At 44.4% G+C, this 24,397-nt stretch overlaps 1 protein-coding gene across 13 annotated transcripts in view; it reads right to left on the bottom strand.

The window, feature by feature from the left end:
* LOC144506416 (dystrophin-like) overlaps window positions 1-24,397 on the bottom strand; it is a 1,861,003-nt gene that overhangs the window by 1,140,787 nt on the left and 695,819 nt on the right. For all 13 annotated transcript variants that reach the window (XM_078232507.1, XM_078232503.1, XM_078232508.1 and 10 more), the window contains 2 exons: window positions 12,380-12,530; window positions 4,670-4,789 (listed from right to left, as the gene is read on the bottom strand). In XM_078232507.1, the coding sequence (XP_078088633.1) occupies window positions 4,670-4,789; window positions 12,380-12,530 (271 nt within the window). The remainder of the gene's footprint in view (window positions 1-4,669; window positions 4,790-12,379; window positions 12,531-24,397) is intronic.

The raw sequence follows: 24,397 nt of genomic DNA, 5'->3' as shown, positions 1-24,397 counted from the left end.
GTGGCGTTCTCTCCAAAACAGCGTCCGGCTGTCCCCTCGAGGACTCCCGGGCCGGTTGACCCTGGTGAGGCGGTGGTGCAGGGGATCCTGGAACCTTCTGTGGTGGCGCCGATCTCCGAGTCTCAGGCAAGCTGTACATGGGAGTATAACTGTTATGCACTGGTCCCGGTGCTGACCGCGCCACGTCTGGGGAAGAAAGAAGTGAAAGGGGGTTCGTGACAGGGGGTATAGGAGCGACAGGAGTTGCTACATCCCCTGCGGGCGCCAGGTCTCGAATCGAGACCGTGTCCTCTCGCCCGTCAGGATATGCCACACAGGCATACTGAGGGTTGGCGTGGAGGAGTTGGACCGGTTCGACCAAGGGGTCGGACTTGCGGGCCCTCACATGTCGCCGCAGAAGGACGGGTCCTGGGTACGTCAACCAGGCTGGTAAGGAGATCCCCGAGGACGACTTCCGAGGGAATGAGAACATCCTCTCGTGGGGAGTAGCATTGGTTGCCGTACACAGGAGGGAGCGAATGGAATGAAGCGCATTTGGAAGGACCTCCTGCCAACGGGAGACTGGAAGGCCCCTGGACTTCAGCGCCAATAGGACAGCCTTCCAGACTGTAGCATTCTCCCTCTCCACCTGTCCGTTACCCCTAGGGTTGTAGCTCGTGGTTCTACTAGAGGCAATCCCGTATGAGAGCAGGAATTGCCTCAAGTCGTTACTCATGAACGACGAGCCCCTGTCGCTATGTATGTAGCAGGGGTACCCGAACAGGGTAAAAAGATCACTGAATGCCTTAATCACTGTGGCAGTCGACGTGTCCGCACAGGGGACAACAAACGGGAACCGGGAGTATTCATCTATGATATTGAGAAAATAGACATTCCGGTCCGTTGAGGGAAGGGGGCCCTTAAAATCCACACTCAGCCTCTCGAAGGGGCGAGTGGCCTTGACCAATTGTGCCCGGTCCGGTCGATAAAAGTGCGGTTTGCATTCCGCGCAAATCCGACAGCTTCTCGTTACTGACCTGACATCCTCCACCGAGTAGGGCAGGTTGCGGGCTTTTATGAAGTGGTAGAGTCGAGTGACTCCAGGATGGCACAGGTCATTGTGGAGGGCCTTCAAGCGGTCCTCCTGCATGATAGCGCATGTTCCGCGCGAGAGGGCATCCGAGGGCTCATTGAGCTTCCCTGGACGATACATAATATCGTAATTATAGGTGGAGAGCTCAATTCTCCACCGCAAGATCTTATCATTCTTGATCTTGCCCCTCTACGTATTACTGAACATAAACGCCACGGATCGTTGATCCGTGATCAGGGTGAACCGCTTCCCCGCCAGGTAATGGCGCCAGTGTCTGATGGCCTCCACAATGGCCTGAGCCTCCTTCTCCACCGCTGAATGCCGAATTTCGGGACCTTGAAGGGTGCGGGAAAAAAACGCGACGGGCCTGCCTGCCTGGTTTAGTGTGGCGGCCAGGGCGAAATCCGATGCATCACTTTCCACCTGAAAAGGGATGGATTCATCCACCGCGTGCATCGTGGCTTTTGCAATGTCGCTTTTCAAAGCCTTGAAGGCCAATTGGGCCTCCGGCGTGAGTGGGAAGGTCGTGGACTTGATGAGCGGACGGGCTTTGTCCGCGTAGTTGGTGACCCACTGCGCATAATAAGAAAAGAAGCCGAGGCATCTCCTCAGTGCTTTTGTGCTAGCGGGCAAGGGAAGTTCAGTAAGGGGGCGCATATGGTCTGGATCAGGGCCGATGACCCCGTTTTCCACCACGTATCCAAGGATAGCTAACCTGCGCGTACGGAATACACACTTCTCCCTGTTATAGGTCAGATTCAGGCGAGATGCAGTGCGCAGAAAGTTTTGGAGATTCGTGTCATGGTCCTGCTGGTCATGGCCACAGATGGTGACGTTATCCAGGTACGGGAAGGTAGCCCGCAACCCGTTCTGGTCCACCATTCGGTCCATAGCACGCTGGAAGACCGAGACCCCATTGGTGACACCAAATGGAACCCTAAATCCGATGCATCACTTTCCACCTGAAAAGGGATGGATTCATCCACCGCGTGCATCGTGGCTTTTGCAATGTCGCTTTTCAAAGCCTTGAAGGCTAAGAAACTGATATAGACGACCATCCGCCTCAAAAGCCATGTATTGTCGGTCCTCTGGGCGGATGGGGAGTTGGTGGTAGGCAGACTTAAGGTCTATGGTGGAGAACACCCGGTACTGCGCAATCTGATTGACCATATCAGATATGCGCAGGAGAGGATACGCATCCAGCTGCGTATAACGGTTAATGGTCTGACTGTAGTCGATGACCATCCGGGGTTTGTTCCCGCTTTTAACCACCACGACCTGCGCTCTCCACGGACTAGCACTGGGCTGTATGATCCCTTCTTTGAGGAGCCGCTGAACCTCAGATCTGATAAAGATCCGGTCTTCAGCGCTGTAACGCCTACTTTTAGTAGCGATGGGCTTGCAGCCTGGTACCAGATTCTTAAATAAAGAAGGTGTGGTGATCTTTAGTGTGGAAAGATTGCATGCGGGGCGCTTTGGGCAATTTGGAGGCTGTGGCTGATTCCCTACTGCCAGTGAAGGGAGTGGCCCACCGTACTGTAGGATCACACTCTTCATGTGGACCATAAAGTTTAGTCCGAGGAGAATTGGCGCGCAAAGGTGCGGCAACACAAGGAGCCTGTATCGCTCGTAAATTGTGCCCTGCACCTCTAGGGTTACCATACAACGTCCTTGGATCGGTACAGACCGGGACCGTGATGCCATAGAAATTGTCTGTTTGGCAGGTAGAACCCGGAGTCCACACCTTTTTGCAGTGTCAGGGTGAATAAAACTCTCGGTGCTCCCACTGTCAAACAGACAATACACAGTACGACCATTTACCTTGATGTTCATCATCGAACAGTCAAGCCTGTGATGCTTTGTCTGGTCCAGAGAGATCGACGCCACCGTTGGCCCCAGGGCGTCACTGTATGCAGCCGAGGTTGATACTGAGGACCCCTGCTGGTCGCTCCTGGTCGTCGTCGACCATGATGGCCGCCCCCATGAATCGCACGTGGGTGAGGGCGCCAAGCATAGCGACTCCTGGTGGTCATCCTCCTCCGTCAGCCACGATGGCGCCGTCCTGGATTCGCACGTGGTCGGGCCTCGCGGGTACTGCGACGCCGAAGGAGATTGTCTCCGCTCTGGAGGGTCACAGGCTGCACTGCCGTTCTTGGGCTTCGACCTGCAGACTTTAGCATAGTGCCCCTTTTTACCGCACTGACTGCAGATCGCCGTTTTTGCTGGACACTGTTGCCGTGGATGCTTGGCTCCTCCGCAAAAATAGCATCGCTGGCCGCCTGGAGCTGCCGCCGTCGTCGGGTCGATATGGGAGCGCGAGCCCGTGGGGCGAGGAGGGATTTGTGCTTGCTCCTGCCACGTTGTCTCCACGTGGTCTTCGGGGTACAGAGCCAAGCTTTTCGACGCTGCCTCCAGCATCTCAGCCATCTCCATCGCTTGGGTCAAGTTGAGGTTCCCTTTCTCCAATAGCTTAAGCCGGATGTACGAGGACCCTACCCCTGCTACAAACGCATCTCGGGCGAGGTCGTACATATACTGCTCAGCCGACACAGCTTTGCAGTCGCAGCCCCTGGCAAGCTGCAAGAGCTCATTGGCGTAGTCCTCCATGGTTTCGCCCGACTGCCGACGTCGTGTAGCGAGGAGGTAACGAGCGTGAATCTCGTTGGGTGGTCTCGTGTATCATTTCTTCAAGAGCTCGATGGCCCTCGGGTAAGTGGTGGCCGCACGAATCGCAAGATAGACCGTGTCGCTTACCCTCGCGTGGAGGACCTGGAGTTTGTCGTCGTCCGTAGTAACTGCTGCAGAGGCCGCCAGGTAGTCCTCGAAACAGTTCAACCAGTGGTCGAAGGTGTTAGAGGCACCGACCGCACGTGGGTCCAGCGTCAGATGCTCTGGTTTCAGCATTTGCTCCATACTCTCTTTACTGTCGAGAGTTTTGTGTTTGTCAATAAAATTGATGCGCGACAATCAAGCACGAGGTACAAGGCTTCAGCGATTGAAGGCTTTTATTGACAAACAATGGAACTATCTAACACGAGTACACCAATCCAGACTGGAGGGGTCCCGCCTGAGCAGAGGGTCTTATACCTCTCCCCAGGAGGCGGGGCCCGACCGGGATGTGCCATAACAACATCCACCACAGGTATATTAATCCCACAGTGTAAACACCCTAACCCAACAACATTATAACAACCCCCACAGTGGCAACCCCCTAACCCAACAGTAACATTGGAATAACCCCACAGTGGTAACCAACGATGGTTCACCACAATTTGCCTTTTCATGCCATAGGACACTCCCTCAATTCTGCAGCTACAGATTTGTGTTTCTTCCCCTTGGGAAGGGATTCAAGCTAATTTGCTACGTTAAAAAGGTGCCAAAAAGAACATTTTATTTTGTTTCCCGATTACTAGACAGCATTCTCTGGAAGATAAAAAGAAAATCCTCAAATATCTTCATTACAAATCATATTTTAGTATGAGTTTTCTGCCCAGATAAAGATGCATGGACAAGAAAAGACTAATTTCAGCCCTGATAATGTTGTGTTTGAACTCCTGAAGTGTCACTATTTAGTCACTAGATATCCACAGTTCTTACCTGGAGTTCTTCCTCCAGAGCAGCAGTAGCATTATCTCCATTGCTCTCATCAACTACTACCACCATATGTGTCAGAGAGTTGACACGTACTTGTTCTTGTTCCAGATCCTCTTGAAGTACCTGTGTGGGAGCAAACGATCATGAATGAAGACATCCCTTGGAATACATCAGGTTTATTGATTCTTAGTTATAACAAAAAGGATACAATGTTTTATGCACGTGGTGATGTGCTCATTAAGATGAGGTTCAATGTAATGAACATAAGTTCCACAGATTTACATTTACACTGGCATCCCTTGGCACCTATTCACTCTATCTCAAAGCTGTTCTGGTTCATAGTTTCATTTCATCCTTCATCTCATCTGACATTTTAACTAAAAACTGTATATCTTCCTTTCACGTGTTATACATCATAAGCTCCACCAGCTGATAGGTGGCATATCCCTCCAAATATTTCTTCCCCTTCACTACTCTCTGACCCAATCCCTTTTAATCTCATCTCTGGTTGTGTATTCATGATACCCTCCGATCTTCCTCGCTCTGACCCTGAACAATCTGCTCTTAGCAGAGTGCTCAGCTGTGTCCTCTTACAATCTGACCTTAATGACTTTTGAGCTCAGTATGATGTTGAGTTCTTCTTCTGTTGCATTCAACTCAATTCCCATTTCTTTTGGCAGGAGTCCTTCCCAGCTCAGTGAACCCTTTCACCAATCCTCAGTGTTCTCCCTCCACCGGTATCCCTCTCTCCAACCTCTTGAACTTTTCATTGAGAACTGCTAGCATGATATCACCCATCTCAATTTCTCTGTTCCCCTCACTCAGTCTAAATTAACTCATTCTGAAATTGCTGTGCTCTTTACGCTTAGGTCCAATACAACTAGTGTTATCACAGAACTGTTAAATCACAGGAGGAGGCAATTCGGCCTGCTGCGTCTGCGCCATTTCTCTGAGTAAGCAATGTACCGAGTGCCATTCCCCCACCTTCTCCCCATAACCATGCACATTCTTTCATTTTAGATATTAATCCAATTCCCTGCTGAATGCCTCAATTGAATCTATCTACACAACATTTTCAGGCAATGCATTCCAGATCCAAACCGCTCGCTGCATGAAAAAGCTTCTCCTCATGTCTCCATTCCTTCATTTACCAATTACCTCAAATCTGTGCCCTCTTACTCTCAATCTTTCCACCAGTGGTGACTGATTTTTCCTTTCTGCTCTGTCCAGGCACCTCAAATTTTTAAATAGCTCTATCGAATCTCTTCTCAACATTCTCAACAAGGAAAACAGTCCCGACTTCTCCAATCTATCTACATAACTGAAGTCAAACCTGCTGAAAAGTGTGGTTTGCTATTGTCTGGCATACTGACCTCCACCTAGCAGAGGCTGAATGTCAACTCATAAGTGCTATTTCCTTCTCTTGCCTTGAACTAGAAAATGTCATCAACTTTGTATCAACTTTATCTCACCTTCTCAGTCTGTCTCTTACTCTTCCCTGCCCTTTTTTGACTTATCTGTCTCCATTTCTGGGGATAGGCCATCATCAAATATTCATTGTAAGCTCAGTGACTCCCAACAGCTACCTCAACCTCCATTCTTTACATACTGCACCAGAATGCCATTCCATTTTCCAAGTTTATCGGCTTCATTGCATCTGTTTTGATAATACAATGGGTGGCACAGTGGCACACTGGTTAGCACTACTGCCTCACAGCACCAGGGACCTTGGTTCAATTCCGGCCTCGGGTCACTGTCTGCGTGGAGCCTGCATGTTCTCCTCCGTCTGCATGGCTTTCCTCCAGGCACTCTGGTTTCCTCCCACAATCTGAAAGACATGCTGGTTAGGTGCATTGGCCATGCTAAATTCTCCCTCAGTGTACCCGAACAGGCGCCAGAATTTGGCGACTAGGGGATTTTCACAGTAACTTTATTGCAGTGTTAATATAAGCCTATTAATGCAAGCCCACGATTGCTTCCAGTATGGCGTCCCTTATCCTCAACTAAGGATTTTGCCCCAGTGTAGCTGACCATGTCCAACCCACTTCCTACATTTCTGCTCTCATGGCTTCCCTCCTTCCAGGAACAAATAAAGGGGTGGGTTTCCTCTGGGTGCTCCAGTCTCCGGTCCTGAAAGATGTGCTGGTCAGGTGCATTGGCCTTGCTAAATTCTCCCTCAATGCCCCCGAACAGGTGCCGGAGTGTGGCAACTAGGGGATTTTCATAATAACTTCATTACAGTGTTAATGTAAGCCTACTTGTGACACTAATAAATAAACTTTAAACTTTAATGTCACTGCGTTTAGTGCTTATAGGATTTCAGTTATAAAAAATGCAGTAATCAAGTTGGGAGAACCAAGTTGCCAATGGTCTTATAGCATCAATCCACCAATCAGTGTTGCAAGAGTCTCTCAGCAACCATCCTTTACCTGAAGAAATGGTTCCTCTCATCATTAACTTCCACCCCACCAGCATGTTGCCACCACCAAATACATCTTCCACTCACATGCCCTTTCAGCATTTTAAAGGATGGTCCCCTCTACCACACACTGATCCACTGCTCAATCACCCACACTTTATCCCTTTCACACAGCACCTTTCCATGTAATGCAGATGTAACATTCATCTTTCACCTCCTCGTCCCTCTGCATCCAAGGCCCCAAACACTCTGTCCAGGTGATACAATGATTTCATGTACTTCTTTCAATTTAGAATACTAGATTCGCTGCTCACAGTGTGGTCTCCTGTACACTGGGGAGACCAAATGCAGGTTTGGTGACCGCTTTGCAGAACACCTCCATTCAAGCCGGAAACAGGACCCCGAGCTTCCAGTGGACTGCTATTTTAATTCCCCAACTTGCTCTCATGCTGTCTCTCAGTTCTCAACCTACTGTACTGTTCCAATGAGATTGAACATAAGCTCAAGGAACCGCACTCCATCTTTTAAACGGCCACTTTATGGCCTTCTGAAAGCAACACTGACTTCAACCATTTTAGCGATAACCTCTGCTTCCCCCCACTCCATTTTGTTTCCATTTTCTTCGCACGTGTCGGCTTTAAATCTTGTTTTTCTCATTTTTCTTTCAGAAAGCAGCAGTTCATCATTCTGTTTTGCACATTTCCTAAGGACACCTGTTTTGTTTCTTCACTGTCCAATTACAATCTCCCTTTGGTTCTGCCACACCAAATTTTTACTATGCAATGTCTGCCATCTTATGCCCTATCATAGGCCTTCACTTTAGACAGTTTTCACCTACGTAAAAGCATTTCATCTACATAAAAGCTATTAGATTTCTAAAATTTCCCAGTTCTACTGGAAGGTCATTAATCTGAAACATTGACCCTGTTTTCTCTCTCCACAGAACTGCAAAGTATCTTCAACATTTTCTGTTTTTATTATCTTGGCAAGTATGGGTCAGAGGAGTCGCCATTGCCTCTACATTCTGCCGCCGACAAAATTTCAGAAGGTCTGAACATGCCCACATTCTGTCCTTAGTGCTATATTTAAGTTAATCTTATTTCCCTCTTTCTAACCCTATGGACCAGGAACTGGCAGGTTTTATTTAGAGTTCATAATAGGGAAGATAAAAATATATTTAATCCTTTAACCTAAGCAACAGCTTCAGGTAAGAAGAAAATGTCCATTTAGTGCACAAACTAGGTCACTGTTGTTCAACAGAAGTCATAGACAGGGCAATCAGACTTTCTCTTAAACTTTGCTTAAGATCATAATGTTTCCAAATGATCACAGTCACTTTTCATCAGATTTGAACATCTATTGTCAGGATGATTCAAAACTTGCATCGGATTCCATGAGACATTTTACAACTATAGCCGGAACTTTCCAGTTGTTCACACCAGCAGGATCTTCCAGTCCTGCTGACAGCGCACCACTGTCTCATGACTTTTTCCGGGCAGCATGGGGTGGACATGAACCGGAATTCCCATTGACAGCAGCAAGACCAGAAGTTCCTGCTGCTGGCCAATGGACTGCGGCGCCCACCACGAGAAAGATGCCAATGAATCCTATGTCACCTTGCATATCTGCTGAGGCAACATGTTCGAAGAATAGAATAGACCAGAATAGAATAGAATCCCTACAGTACAGAAAGGCGGCCATTTGGCCCATCGAGCCTGTACTGACAACAATCCCACCCAGGCCATATTCCCATAGCCTCACATATTTACCCTGCTAGTCCCTCTGACACTAAGAGGCAATTTAGCATGGCCAATCAACCTAACCTGCACATCTTTGGACTGTGGAAGGAAACCGGAGCACCTGGAGGAAACCCATGCAGACATGGGAAGAATGTACAAATCTACACAGACAGTGGCCCAAGGCTGGAATTGAACCCAGGTCCCTGGTGCTGAGAGTACTAATCAATGTGCTGCCATGGATGAGGACAGTTCCACAAAGATAACCTGAAATATTGCATTATCAAAGGATATTAACTGCTCCCCGACCCAAACTTCAGTGTTGTCCATCATTTTCACTGGTACAAAACAACCTGCTTTAAGTTCTCAAAAAACGTCAACAGAAAATAATTGCGTTTTATCGTCCTCTGAAATGCACGGGAATGTCAATATCTATGAAAGGTTTAGTTGGATGGATTAGTTAAATCTGGTTATGCTGGATTTGTACAGGCAATATCCAGGAATAATGTTACTTCCAGAAATATTCAATAATGTGAATTTTCTAATTTTCTTTGTGTCAAGCTCAAGGAACAAGCAGCCGCAATCAATACAACAAGTTGCAATTGTATGGCATCTTTAATATAGAATAATATCGCAAGCTGTTTCAGAGGAATGATCAACCAAAATATGATGCTGAACCAAAATAAGTTTTAAAGGAGAGCAAAATGGAGAGTTAGAGAGATTTTTGAGAGAGTAATATATCATGGTAACATTCACAGATAATGTCATTTGTATTATATTCCCAGTTGAGTTACTACTGGACAGGAAGATCCCAGAATGGAACTCTGCCTCAAAAGACCGTAACTTTTACTTTTGTTTTAGAAAACGTGGATGAATAGAGTCACAGGACTGCCAATTAGCTATTAACAAAAAAAGAATATTAATCATGAACAGTTTGACTCCAATAAAATAATCCATCCTCCCACTTATCTTCACAAATGTACACAGATTTTAAGGATAACAAAGGTTACAAAATATACCTTATGTTAATATAAACACACAGTCCTTGTAACCCAAGAGGCTAACTGTAGTCAGACAAGACCCCACTCTGAAACCAAGTGGCAGACGCTACTTAATCGATCTACTATAGGTTTAATCTCAAATCTCCCCCAGATGATAGTTACACTGTGAGCCAACTGATCTCACTGAACTCCGGCTTCCACCCGAGCGTTTCCAAACTCCACTCTTGAACAGGCATACCTTGGAATCTTCTTTCAAACAATGCTTTTTCTGAGCTATTTTCAGGAGAGATCTACCTCCAGGTTTTCCAACTCTCTTTTTAGTATTCCTTTGTTTTGAATAGCCAAGATCTTTCAATCTTTCACAGTCTCTCAGGGATTCAACCACCAATTGTTTCACAAATGTTTCAACTTTTTACTCCACAGGCTGTAGTGAGATGTCACCAAATTTAGGAAAGCTTCAGCTATCAGTGGCTTTTCACCAGCAAATTCCACCAGGTCTGCACTTTTCTTTAACTTGAACTTTAATTGCTCCAACATTAACTTCAACGGACAGTACCCTGTTCCAATGGCAGTTCTTCTTTGTTCCTTTTTACTTCGATCTTCCTGGAAACTTCTCTTCATTCTCTAGTTTCTTCCCCATTACTCCATGATATGGCTTTACTTCTAGCACAGCTGAGAGAGCTGTTCCCGCTATAGCTTCCTAGCTTCTGACTGCTATAGGTTCAGTTTAAAAGTAACCTCAAAAAACCTCCCTAACCTGAAATGTGGCCCCTGGTTGTTGGTTGGCTGTAGGGATTCGCATTCTAATCAGTATTCTGTAACTTGATTTTGTGTCTCTGTGCTCTGTTTGAGAGCACATTTCCACTCCATCTGACGAAGGAGCAGCGCTCCGAAAGCTAATGGTATTTGCTACCAAATAAACCTGTTGGACTTTAACCTGGTGTTGTTAAAACTCTTACTGTGTTAAGCAACAGCTCATTTTTTCTCCAAGTTTATTTTTACTTTTCATGTTGTAAACTCTCTCAGCAAAATCCAGACAGTTTGAACTGAAACTAAAAACCCCCAGACATGCAAACCCTTTTGTTTAATATGAATCTAACTAGAGTTTTACCCTATAACAAAAAGCACCAAATTAAACTCTCTTAAATCTATACCTTATTTATAATATCCAACAATACAAGCCTAGCTCACTTAAAACTACCTTCATTCCTAAGGAGAGGGAACAATTTACAATATCGGCTAGCCAGGGCTAGAAAGGGAATTTAAATGATCACCAGTTTGTAAGAAGGGGCTAAGGGAGTAAGAGTTACATCTCACAGACATGACGAGTTCAGAGATGGCAATGCAAAGATTCAAGGTCGAGGGCTAGGGCAGAGGTGGCTCTTAGGAGGAGGTTTGACTTGGTTGGCAAGGGAAAGGGGAGAAGCGCTAAAGGATAATGTCAATTTTAGCAGCAAAGAAGTCTTTAACATCCTTGCGCAGGAAATGAGGGTTGAGATAGGGCAGTGACAGTGTAAGAGATCAAAGTGAGTCAAGATCAAGCTTAAAATCACCAGAATGAGGAGTTACATTGCAGACACCAAGAGTGCAAAGGAACATGGATATCTTGAATGAGAACCTGGAGTCAGGTATAGGGTATCAGAATGAGAATGAAGATTTTAAAACAGAGTTGATGGTGTGGAAGAGCATGAGGTTACAGAAGAAGGTAAAGGTATTAGAGGAGTAGATGATGATTCAGTAATAAAAGCCACGCAAACACCAAAGCCATTTGAACAGGCTCGGGTGCCCGGAAGTATAATCAGACAAGTATGATCAGGCTCCAGTAAAGGACAAGGTGTTGCTATACATGAGCCAAGCTTCTGTAAAAGCCAGGTTGTCAAACAGAATCATTCACAGCAGTTGACAAGGGCCTTGCAAAGGTGCTGTGTTTATGTGTGGGTGTGCGGTATGTGTGTGGAGTGGGGGGAGCAGGGTGAGCGTGCTAAGACAGCGTTTTGCAAAATTAGATCCTAGGGAATGCCGGTCAAAAAGGTTAGTGAGAGTAGGATGGGCAGTGAGGATTAGAGTTTTTGTATGTAAGCAGGCATCAACAGGTAGATGCCTCAGGAAAAGAAGACAATCAGTGAAACAAGTGGGAAGTGAAAGTTTGGTTCTGTCACCCAAATTTTCAACTTTCTGTGGTGTTGGCAAAGACAACTAAAGGTTGGTGGTATTCCTATTTCTGTTTCTAAAACAAAATAGCATGAGACACTCCTGGACAATTATGGAAATAAGGAAAAACTTACTTTTCTCATCATGGTACTGGCCCCATTTGGTACACAACCAGAAGTTTCACCATTTCCACTGGATCAACATCATATCTACACTCCATTGTGTAGCAATTTAAAATGTACATTCAGTCATTCACAATTAAGCTGCAAAGTGAAGTCAGTGCAGGGCTGTCCACTGCTTCCACTTCTCTCCATTTAAGGAGACCTAAGCCTCATGAATAAAATATATTTTTCTTATTGGACAAAATTTACTTTGCGTGTTTGGATGCAGAAGAACAAGTACTCACTTTATGTTCTTCCACTTGTTGTTTTAAAGCTTCCAGATCTGGCCCAAGTGGTTGTGCCTCCATTTGCTGAATCCTGCCCTCTGTACTTGTTAACCAATCAGCTAAATGCTTCAGTTGTTGCTGCTGAAGATCCATCAGCACTTCATGTAACCTAGAATCAAGAAAACAAATGATCATCATTGTATGTATCCAATTGATTCATAACTAAAGAGATGTTTCTACAACTTGTGTCCTTCAAATGATTGTTGATTGCAATTATACATTAATTAAAAATATGATTTGCTGATAAAACTAACTTTGACTGCAGTTTTATTCATAATTACACAAACTATATTTTATATTTATGCAGTATTCCTTAAAATACTGTCGACTACTCAAAGATTTATTCAATCTCACTGGTCCAAAACGACAGGTAATTGCAAAACTGACCTCCTTGGAACAATCTTTCAATTGTCAGAAAACACAGGCTGTGGGTCGAAGGTTACCAGTAGGCCAGATCAGGTAAGGAGTGCAAGTTTCCTTCCCCAAAGGACATTAGTAAACCAGGTGGGTTTCTCTCTTTAAGATTAATAGTATCACGATTACCAATACTAAAATTAGTTTTTTTATTCTAAAATTTATTTCACTGAGTTTACTTTTCCCAGCTGCCAGAGTGGGATTTGAACTCATTTCTCCAGAGTGCTTGTCCTGGCCTCTGGATTACTAGTCAAATAACATAACCACTCTGCTACCATTCAGCTAGAAGAACAAGGTTAGTAGATGCATGGGAATGCCACCATCTACAAGTTCTCCTTCAAGTCTCACACCGTCTGGACTGGGAAATATATCCCCATCCCTTCACTGTTACTGAATCAAAATCCTGGAACATCCTCCCTGCAGGGATATCTAAGGCAGTTCAAGAAAGCAGATCTCCATCACCTTCTCAAGGGCAATTAGGGATGGGTAACAAGTATTGGCCTTGCCAGTAATGCTCAGATTCCATGAAAAAAATAACTATTTGCAATTTAAAACATAAAGTAGCAAAGTCAAGGTAAAAGTTGAACATTTTCAAAATTTCCCCTCTCTAGACATGCTGCAGAAAGCTGAAAAGACAACAGATGTTGGCTGTAACTCTACCATCTCACCCGCCAGGAAATTTGTGCGGGCGATGGTCCAACAACGGAAATCTCCGTTGACCTCAGGCAGGAATTTCCGGTCTCGTCTGAGTGAGGCCGTAAATTCCTGCACATTATCTTCCACTTCTATTTGATCTAAATGAAAAAGGAAACATGTTTGTGAAATCATGTCAATCCCTCAGTTTAACAAGTGACAAGGAGCTGTCATCTAAATTTTTAATGACGAGTACTTAGCTGCTTTGATATAGTACATTCAAATATTTTCTCCAAATAGGTCAGAGAAGTGTTTGACAAATCGAAAATTGCACACTGTGCTTCTAAGATCTTTCTCTAATTAAATTATATTACTCCACAGAAGTGATAAAGAATGACTGGGAAGTTATCGTCATTTAAGACCTTGATATTTCAAATCATGTCACGATATTATCTTTCCTATGAAGCATTTGTATGAACAGTTGACCTTAATGTTTTCAGGATAAATTATCTATGCAATCTTCCTCACTTTTCATTAAGAATAATTGACTGGTGAATAATAGAATAGGTCCCAGTTACCTGAAATATCAAGTAAGTAAATCTGCTCCTCATTTTAAAATCTGTAATATTTGCAGATTAAAATGAAGTAATATTGCCAACAGCCTTGATTTATGTTGCACCTTCAACATAATAAAGCACCCCAAAACACTCCACAGAATTACTGTCAAACAATAGGTTTACACCGAGTCTAATAAGGAGATATTAGATCAGATACAAAAAGCTTGGTCAAAGATGTAGGTTTTCAAAAAGGTCTTACAAGAGAAAAGAGAGGTGGAGAGGCAGTAATACTTAAGGAGGGAATTCTAGAGCTTGAGACCTTGGAAGCTGAAGGCACAGCCATCAATGGTGGAGTGAATAATGTCGGAAATAGGAACATCATTGGAACAGGAGCAAGCCATTCTGGAGTAAGAGGACCAAAACTGCACAGAGTACTATAGGTGCAGTCTAACCAAACTTCTATATGATTGAAGCAAGTCCTTACTACTCCTGCACTCAAATCCTCTGGTAATAAAGGTTAACATTCCATTAGTCTTCCTAATAGCTTGCTGCAGCTGCATGTTAGTCTCAAGTGACTTAAGGACCAGGACACCCAGGTCCTTTTGTACATCTACACTTTCTAATTTCTTACCATTTAGGAAATAATCTGCACATCCGTTTCTTCTACTATGGTGGAGGAAATAGAAGAGAAGGGTTTAAGAAAACAGTTTGTGAAGAGAAGCTGGGTTTTATCTTTAATCTTTGAATAGCAGACACATTTATTGATGGAGAGCAAGACCTAATAATGCTTTATGATCTGACAACGTATTGTTGAATCAGTTGACCACCAAATGTTGAAATCTGGAAGATGGATGGTATACTGAAAGAATTACAATTGTAAGTATATGTAATGGTTTAATGGGATAAGGTTTCAAAGCAGATGTTGAGATTTGCAAATCAGTAGCTGCTAAAACACTATGAATTATAAGCCAAAGACAAGATAGTTAGTGGTGCAGAAGTAAGACTTGAAGGAAAGTTTTTTCCAGGCTCAGACACAGAGAAAAATGGGGAATATAAGGTACATAGTAATATAAGGAAATCATTAGAGATCAGTAATAGTTACAATGGGAATAGCGATATCATGTGAGGTAATGGATGACCATGAATATACGTAGAAGAGATGCAATGGAAGGAGAGCTTTAGAAAACAAAGAAGGGCAGTAAACCAAGAGAGAGGGACAGACCATGGTCATATTTATAGATTTGGGCGACACAACCAACAGGGTCTGACCACTATAAATTGTGGAAAGTATAGCTAATTAGATAAGTTTCATTAAGGAGACAGTTGTCAGCATCCTTCCACCATGTCTCCATCAAGGCCATGATGTCAATGTGGTCATTCACTATAAATTCACAAATGACAAAACCCTTATTTACAAGTGATCGTACATTCTGCATGGAAGGGTAGTGATAACCAATCCACTGACAGATTCCAGAGCATTGAAGCTAAGAAACATGAGGGGGATGGAATGGAATTAGCCTCTTGTAGGTGCTCAGGTTGGGAAGAAGAATAAGGAGAAAGTAGAATTGGGTAATTGGTGCTATTGCTTGGTAGTGGGCAGTGACAACTGCCTTAGTGGAATCCTCAGAGTGTGGCTGGGGAGACATAAAAGAGACCTGTCAAATAATTAAGAGCGCTCAAGTCTGTGGGGGACTATATAGTAAGAGAGAATAGGGGTTTGTGAAGTTTGAGAGAAAAACAGTAGGCATTATATCAGGACCGCTATAGATAAAAGAGGAAAAAGAAGAGGAATATGCAAATAAAAGTAACGGACTCAAGTTGGACTTGAAGGCAACATGTGGAAACTTGGAAACCAAGCTAGATAGACATGGTTACAGTCAGTGACAAACTGATGTCAAGGTGCCAAGATAAGTGATAGAAAAGATATATAATAGCAGGTAACGGAGGTGTGAAAATTTATGTGAAAATTGAGGCATAAAAACATTTGTTAAAGGTTAGAAGAACATTACCCTGTGTGAAATGAAGCTGTACATACCAAAAACCTGCAAGTTAAATCAGCACACTTTACAAAATCACGAGAGTTAGCTGCCTGAACTCGGGAGAAAATCTGGAAAGGTTCCCGCTCCTGACTGTAACCAAAAAATTCATACTAAAAGTGTACAGGCACCAGGTGAGGGGAGGAGCATGCTCACTGATGGTGTTCTCTGTACTTTCCTATTTAGGTTGACATAATGTGTGGGATTCTACGGCCTTGCTCGTCCCAAAACCGTAAAATCCCACCCGAGGTTAATGGACCTTCCCATGCTCCACTCCTCGCCTGCTCCAATTCCCATGGCAGGCGGGGTGGTAAAATTCAGGCCAATCTTTGGTCAAGAACAGAGAAAGCTGGAAAAACTCAGCAGATCTGCCAGCATCGATCGAGAGAGAAAGACAGTTAACGTTTCAAGTTATGGAGCCTTCTTTGGAACCGAAAGACGGGAGAATGCTACTGCAAAAGAAACTGCAACAGAAATAGTAACTTCAAAAGCGAATGACAGACGGCCTGGTGTGAGAGGGGAGGGGTGTTTTGCATTGAGGCAAATGCATGTATGGGATATTAAATAAAGAAATGAAATGAAAGGGGGTTTTAAAATGGAGGAGAAAGGTCAACATCTAAATCAGTCCCGAGGGCTACAACGTTGAGTTCAGCAGCTTTACATTTTGACCTTTCTCTTCCAATCAAGCACATGCTAGGATATTATATCAGATGAAATATGTATATTGTTATTGTGTAGTAAGAGTATTAGCAACACCAGGTTAAAGTCCAACAGGTTTATTTGGTAGCAAATACCATTAGCTTTCGGAGCGCTGCTCCTTCGTCGGGGGGAAGAGAGTAAGTGCCCGCGTAGGTCAGTAATGGGTTGATCTGAGTTAATACCTTTAGAATTCTGGTTAAGAGGTTTTGGAAAAGCTCTGGTTTATTCAGGGCAGCATATGGAATACTGACCAGGAAGGGATTGGAATTATCGATTCTGAAAATAATCAAAAATGGATGACGGTTTCAGCAGCTGACAAGCTAATGCAGGAGTGAAGATCAGTGATATTGTGGGGGCAGAAGTAGGCAGTCTTCTGATGAGGAGGATATGGATTTGGAAATTCTGCTCAGAGGCATATATGATATCAAAACCATGGGCAGCCTGATTCACCTCAAGACAGTGGTTCATGAAAGAGAGCAATCGGTGGTTAGGAAGCAAGAGATTGCAGCAGGGGTCAAAGACAATAGCTTTGTTTTCTCATTATTCAATTGCAGGAATTTGAGTCTCATCAAGGAGTGGATGTTGGATAAGGGGTGAGACAATTTAAAGACAGTTGCAGCGTCAAGAGATGGTGGTGAGGCAGAGTGTGATGCCATCAACATTCATGTGGAAACTGATGTCATGTCCGAAACTGATGTCATGTCCTCAGCTAATGTCACTGAAGGGATGCACGTAGAGAAACATGAGTGGGCCGAGGATGGATCTTGGGAGAAAGAGGTTAATAGTACGGAAAGAGGAAACAAAGCCTACTGAAGGAAGGTCTTGCACCTTGAATATATAGATAAGAGTGGAACAAAGCATAGATTGATTAGCCAAGTAGGTACTCTATTTAAAAGTTAAGCATGATAATTTACTGTGCAACAAGTGTTCAAAAAGCCTTGTCATTGGCTCTTTTATTTCACAATTTCAAAGGTTATGTGAACAATCTGTTAAAATAAGGGCAGATTGATAAATAATTAGAGTAGATTTCTCACAATTTTCCTGCCAGTGCTCGTCATGGCAAATTCCCAGGTCATGCAGGAAGTGCCATTCCAATTCACAAAAATTATTTTCAGGTAATAATGAACAACATCTTTGGTTTTATGAATGACAGCAATTTTATTTTACTAGGTGTGAACAATCTTAAAAAATGATGTACACTTGATGTCAACTTATTTTAAGAAAGATGTCAAGGACATGCACAGGGTGCAGGAGCGATTAAGCCAACCTAAGCAAATTTGTGATGAGATTTAATTTGAATCTAGGAGGCAAAAAAAATGGTTCTGTTTTGGGATCGTCTAAATTATGGGGAATTTAATCAGGTAGAGGAAAGTGATATCCAAATTAGGAAATTTGGGGATGACACTAAAGTCGGTGGAGTTGTAGACAGTGCGGAGGGAAGTGGCAGGTTACAGAGGGACATAGATAAGCTGCAGAGCTGGGCTGAGAGGTGGCAAATGGAGTTCAATGCGGAAAAGTGTGAGGTGATTCACTTTGGAAGGAGTAACAGGAATACAGAGTACTGGGCTAATAGTAAGATACTTGGTAGTGTGGATGAACAGAGGGATCTGGGTGTCCATGTGCATAGATCCCTGAAAGTTGGCACCCAGGTTGATAGGGTTGTTAAGAAGGCGTACGGTGTGTTAGCTTTTATTGGTAGAGGGATTGAGTTTCGGAGCCAGGAGGTCATGCTGCAACTGTAATGCGGAAAAGTGTGAGGTGATTCACTTTGGAACGAGTAACAGGAATACAGAGTACTGGGCTAATGGTAAGATACTTGGTAGTGTGGATGAACAGAGAGATCTGGGTGTCCATGTGCATAAATCCCTGAAAGTTGGCACCCAGGTTGATAGGGTTGTTAAGAAGGCGTACGGTGTGTAAGCTTTTATTGGTAGAGGGATTGAGTTTCGGAGCCAGGAGGTCATGCTGCAACTGTACAAAACTCTGGTGCGGCCGCATTTGGAGTATTGCGTACAGTTCTGGTCACCATATTATAGGAAAGATGTGGAAGTGTTGGAAAGGGTGCAGAGGAGATTTACCAGGATGTTGCCTGGTATGGTGGGAAAATTGTATGAGGAAAGGCTGAGGGGCTTGAGGTTGTTTTCGTGAGAGAGAAGAAGGTTAAGAGGTGACTTAATAGAGGCATACAAGATGATCAGAGGATTAGATCGGGTGGATAGTGAGAGCCTTTTTCCTCGGATGGTGTTGGCTAGCACGAGGGGACATAGCTTTAAATTGAGGGGTGAGAGATATAGGACAGATGTTCGAGGTAGGTTCTTCACTCAGAGTAGTAAGGGCGTGGAATGCCCTGCCTGCAGCAGTAGTGGACTCGTCAACGTTGAGAGCGTTCAAGTGGTTATTGGATAAACATATGGATGATATTGGAACAGTGTAGATTAGAGGGGCTTTAGATTGGTACCACTGGTCGGCGCAACATCGAGGGCCGAAGGGCCTGTACTGCGCTGTAATGTTCTATGTTCTATTGGTTGGTGCAGCATTACTTGGAGGACATAAATCCGAGATCATCAGAAGAACAAAGGTATTACCCAATCAGTTCTTTGAACATGAGGTGCCCCCAAGAAACAAAGGTGCATTCAGAAACCATAACAAAATGGAAGTGGATCAATTCACAAAAAGAATATAACAAAAGGGACTGCTGACAATGGAACTAAGCAAAGAGGCGCTGAGGAGAACAGGAACAGGCATATTGACTAAATGGCTTCTCCTTGTGCTGCAAAATTTGCTGAGTCTAAGACCGCAAATACAGAGTGGTTTGTATTTGGACTTGCAAGCTACTTTGCTATCTCACTGAAACTGAAAAGATTTTGAGAGGACTTCACTGGGTAGGCATCAAAAGGTTGTTTCTGCTGGCTGGGAATCAAGAACACTGGAGAACAGTCTCAGAATAAGAGGTCAGTATCTTAAGACTCAGGTGAGAAATAATTTTTTCACTCAGGAGATTGTGAATATTTAAAATTCTTTACTCCAGAGGACTCAAGATGCTCCTCATTCATTGCATGTATTCAAGGCAGAGGTAGATCGACTTTTGAACTCTAGGAGAATCAGGGATATGGGGTTCTGGTGGGGAAAGTGGAGTTGAGATCAGAGAGAGACCGTGATCATACTTAAAGGCAGAGCAAGCTCGGGGAGCAGTATGGCCTACTCCTAGTCTCATTTACACATTATGCTCCTTATTTTCTTCCATGCTAAATTTCACCATTAAATAACAGGTTATATATCTATCACAGCTGTCATTGGACATTTCCATGCTGCTAACCTGATGATGAATCACCTTACTCTTAGAAGCTCTGTCAGACCACTACAACTCTGCTTTCTAATAAATTATATATTCCTTTTCAATGTCAGTATTAAAATAGTTGGCATTATAAATAAGACATCAATGTGATAAATCCATAGGCATTTCACAGCAAGCAAAATGTTGAAAAGCTGTTATATTTGAACCAGAAAGGCAAACCAATAATTCTGCCGCACAAATCTAAAGTCTTAATGAACATATCAAACAAGATAAGGATACTGAGTGCTGCTAGGAAAAAATGCCATAGATTGGTAAAAGGAAGAAGAGAAAAGGCCAAAATAGCACATGCTGTGAAAAGAATAGAAAGGAAAGGACTTCCATTTAGAAAACATAACCTCCATAACCTCAAGATAGCCCAGTTCTTCGCAGCTAATGAAATACTTTTGATGTGTAAAGCAGGAAACATGGCAATAAATTTGTATGCAGCAAGGTCCCATAAATAGCAATGGGATGACAGGATTAATGATGTTTGATGAGGGATAAATATAGGCCAGGATGCTGGGGAAAACTTCCCTGCTCTTCTTCGAATACTGCCATGGGATCATTTGCGTCCACTTGAAAGGGTAGATGCTGGCCAGGTTTGATGTCTTTCCTGAACGAGGAAAAATATGATATTGCAGTGAAGTATATGTTTGGATTGTATACACAAGTCTCTCAAGTGAGGCCTGAACCCATAACCTTTGGATATAGAGGCAAAAATGCCATGATGGACCAAGGTTGACACACATAACATGGGGAATTCGAGCGATATGGGGTTAGTTCAGGAAAGAAGCATTGATGTAGATGATCTAATTGAATGATGGAGCAGGCTTGAGGGGACAAATGGTCTATTCCTGCTCTTATGCTCTATGGGAATATGACATTGAGATCGAGGATCAGCCATGATCACATTGAATGGCGGAGCAGGCTCGTAGGGCTGAATGGGCTGCTCATGGCCCTAGTTTCTATGTTCCACTCTCCATCAAGAGACAATCTCCCTTGAAATTTAATGGCATTACCATCACCAAATTCTTCACTATCAACATCCTGGGGATTATCATTGACCAGAAATTGAACTGGACCTGCCACATATACAGTGGCTACAAAAGCAAGTAAATCACCTCCTGACTTGTCTACTATCTACAGATACAAGTCAGCAGTGTGATAGAATACTCTCCAATCGCCTTGAGTGCAGCTCCAACAACACTCAAGGATAAAGCAGTCTGCTTGATTGGCAATCCATCCACCCCTTGAACTTTCACTCCCTCCCCACTGGCACACAATGGCAGCATGTGTACCATCTACAAGATACATTGCAGCAGTTCACCAAGGCTCCTTCGACAGCACATCCCAAACATATGACCTTTACCACACACAAGACTAAAGGCAACAGATACATGGGAACACCACCATCTTCAGCTTCCCCTCCAAGACACACACCATCTTGACTTGGAACTGTATCACCAATTCTTCACTGTCGCTGGGTCAAAATCCTGGACTCTTTTCTGAATAGCACTGTGGGTGTACTTAGACCGCATGGAGTGCAACTGTTCAAATAGGCAGCTCATTATCAGTTTCACAAGGGCAATTAGGATGGACAATAAATGCTGGCCGAGCCAGGTGATGCCCACATCTAGTGAATGAATAAATGAAAGAAAACACCTCCACTTTGAAGTGTCCATGCAGTCTCCCATCTGCCTCAGCAGGGCCCACCTCGCCCAGAACGGCTGCCAGCTAAGTATAAGTGCAGACCTTTTTATTCGACCTCCTATTCCCTTGTCCAGCTGCCACCCTCCATTGGATTGGGCTTCCTGAGGTGTTTTTTTTTTAAGCATATCTTCACACCCACACTTTTTTTTAACCCCTTTGTGGAGGAAGTACAAAGAACAAAGAACAAAGAACAATACAGCACAGGAACAGGCCCTTCGGCCCTCCAAGCCCGCGCCGCTCCCCGGTCCAGGATTGAATCCTGAATCCAGGATCCCCGCTCAATTTTCCAGCCTATCTACATACCAATATCCTATCCACCGAGCTGTCCCTCACAGCTACGATGCATTGTTCATTACAACATATTAACTCACCCCAACCCCCCCATTCCAGACTATGTGATCTCCAGGGAGAGGCGAAAACCCAGAGTGAAAAACCCCAGGGCCAATATGGGGAAAAAAAAATCTGGGAAATTCCTCTCCGACCCCCTGAGGCGATCGAAACGAGTCCAGGAGATCACAATGGCCCTGATCGGGAAATGCTTCCCAACCCTAGTCATTTCCACTTCCACGAGAAACAAGGAACAATTAGCCCGCGCCGCTCCCTGGTCCAAACTAGACCACTCCTTTGTATCCCTCCATTTCCACTCCGTTCATATAGCTGTCTAGATAAGTCTTAAACGTTCCCAGTGTGTCCGCCTCCACCACCTTGCCCGGCAACACATTCCAGGCCCCCAAGACCCTCTGTGTGAAATATGTCCTTCTGATATCTGTGTTAAACCTCCCCCCCCCCTCACCTTGAACCTATGACCCCTCGTGAACGTCACCACCGACCCGGGGAAAAGCTTCCCACCGTTCACCCTATCTATGCCTTTCATAATTTTATACACCTCTATTAAGTCTCCCCTCATCCTCCGTCTTTCCAAGGAGAACAACCCCAGTTTCCCCAATCTCTCCTCATAACCAAGCCCCTCCATACCAGGCAACATCCTGGTAAACCTCCTCTGTACTCTCTCCAAAGCCTCCACGTCCTTCTGGTAGTGTGGCGACCAGAACTGGACGCAGTATTCCAAATGCGGCCGAACCAACGTTCTATACATCTGCAACATCAGACCCCAACTTTTATACTCTATGCCCCGTCCTATAAAGGCAAGCATGCCATATGCCTTCTTCACCACCTTCTCCACCTGTGACGTCACCTTCAAAGATCTGTGGACTTGCACACCCAGGTCCCTCTGCGTCTCTACACCCTTTATGGTTCTTCCATTTATCGTGTAGCTCCTCCTTACATTATTCCCACCAAAATGCATCACTTCGCATTTATCAGGATTGAACTCCATCTGCCATTTCCTTGCCCAAATTTCCAGCCTATCTATATCCTTCTGTAGCCTCTGACAATGTTCCTCACTATCTGCAAGTCCTGCCAGTTTTGTGTCGTCCGCAAACTTACTGATCACCCCAGTTACTCCTTCTTCCAGATCATTTATATAAATCACAAACAGCAGAGGTCCCAATACAGAGCCCTGCGGTACACCACTAGTCACAGGCCTCCAGCCGGAAAAAGACCCTTCCACTACCACCCTCTGTCTTCTATGACCAAGCCAGTTCTCCACCCATCTAGCCACCTCCCCCTTTATCCCATGGGATCCAACCTTTTTCACTAGCCTACCATGAGGGACTTTGTCAAACGCTTTACTAAAGTCCATATAGACAACATCCACGGCCCTTCCTTCGTCAACCATTTTGGTCACTTCTTCAAAAAACACCACCAGGTTAGTGAGGCATGACCTCCCTCTCACAAAACCATGTTGACTATCGTTAATGAGTTTATTCCTTTCTAAATGCGCATACATCCTATCTTTAAGAATCTTCTCCAACAACTTCCCCACCACGGACGTCAAGCTCACCGGCCTATAATTACCCGGGTTATCCTTCCTACCCTTCTTAAATAACGGGACCACATTGGCTATCCTCCAATCCTCTGGGACCTCACCTGTGTCCAGTGACGAGACAAAGATTTGCGTCAGAGGCCCAACGATTTCACCTCTCATCTCCCTGAGCAGCCTTGGATAGATTCCATCAGGCCCTGGGGATTTGTCAGTCTTTATATTCTCTAACAAACCTAACACTTCCTCCTTTGTAATGGAGATTTTCTCCAACGGTTCAACACTCCCCTCCGAGACACTCCCAGTCAACACATCCCTCTCCTTTGTGAATACCGACGCAAAGTATTCATTTAGGATCTCCCCTACCTCTTTGGGCTCCAAGCATAAGTCCCCCCTTTTGTCCCCGAGAGGTCCGATTTTTTCCCTAACAACCCTTTTGTTCCTAACGTATGAATAAAATGCCTTGGGATTCTCCTTAATCCTGTCTGCCAAGAACATTTCGTGACCCCTTTTTGCTCTTCTAATTCCCCGTTTGAGTATTTTCCTACTTTCATTGTACTCCTCCAGAGCTCCCTCCGTTTTTAGCTGATTGGACCTAACATACGCCTCTCTTTTCCTTTTGACCAGTCCCTCAATTTCCCTGGTTATCCACGGTTCCCTAATCCTACCCTTCCTATCCTTCTTTTTTACAGGCACATGCTTGTCCTGTAG

Source organism: Mustelus asterias, chromosome 17 (assembly GCF_964213995.1).
Source record: "Mustelus asterias chromosome 17, sMusAst1.hap1.1, whole genome shotgun sequence".
Lineage (NCBI taxonomy): Eukaryota > Metazoa > Chordata > Chondrichthyes > Carcharhiniformes > Triakidae > Mustelus > Mustelus asterias.
The sequence above is the reverse complement of the archived record's forward strand: the minus strand, read 5'-3'. Positions and strand labels throughout refer to the sequence as shown.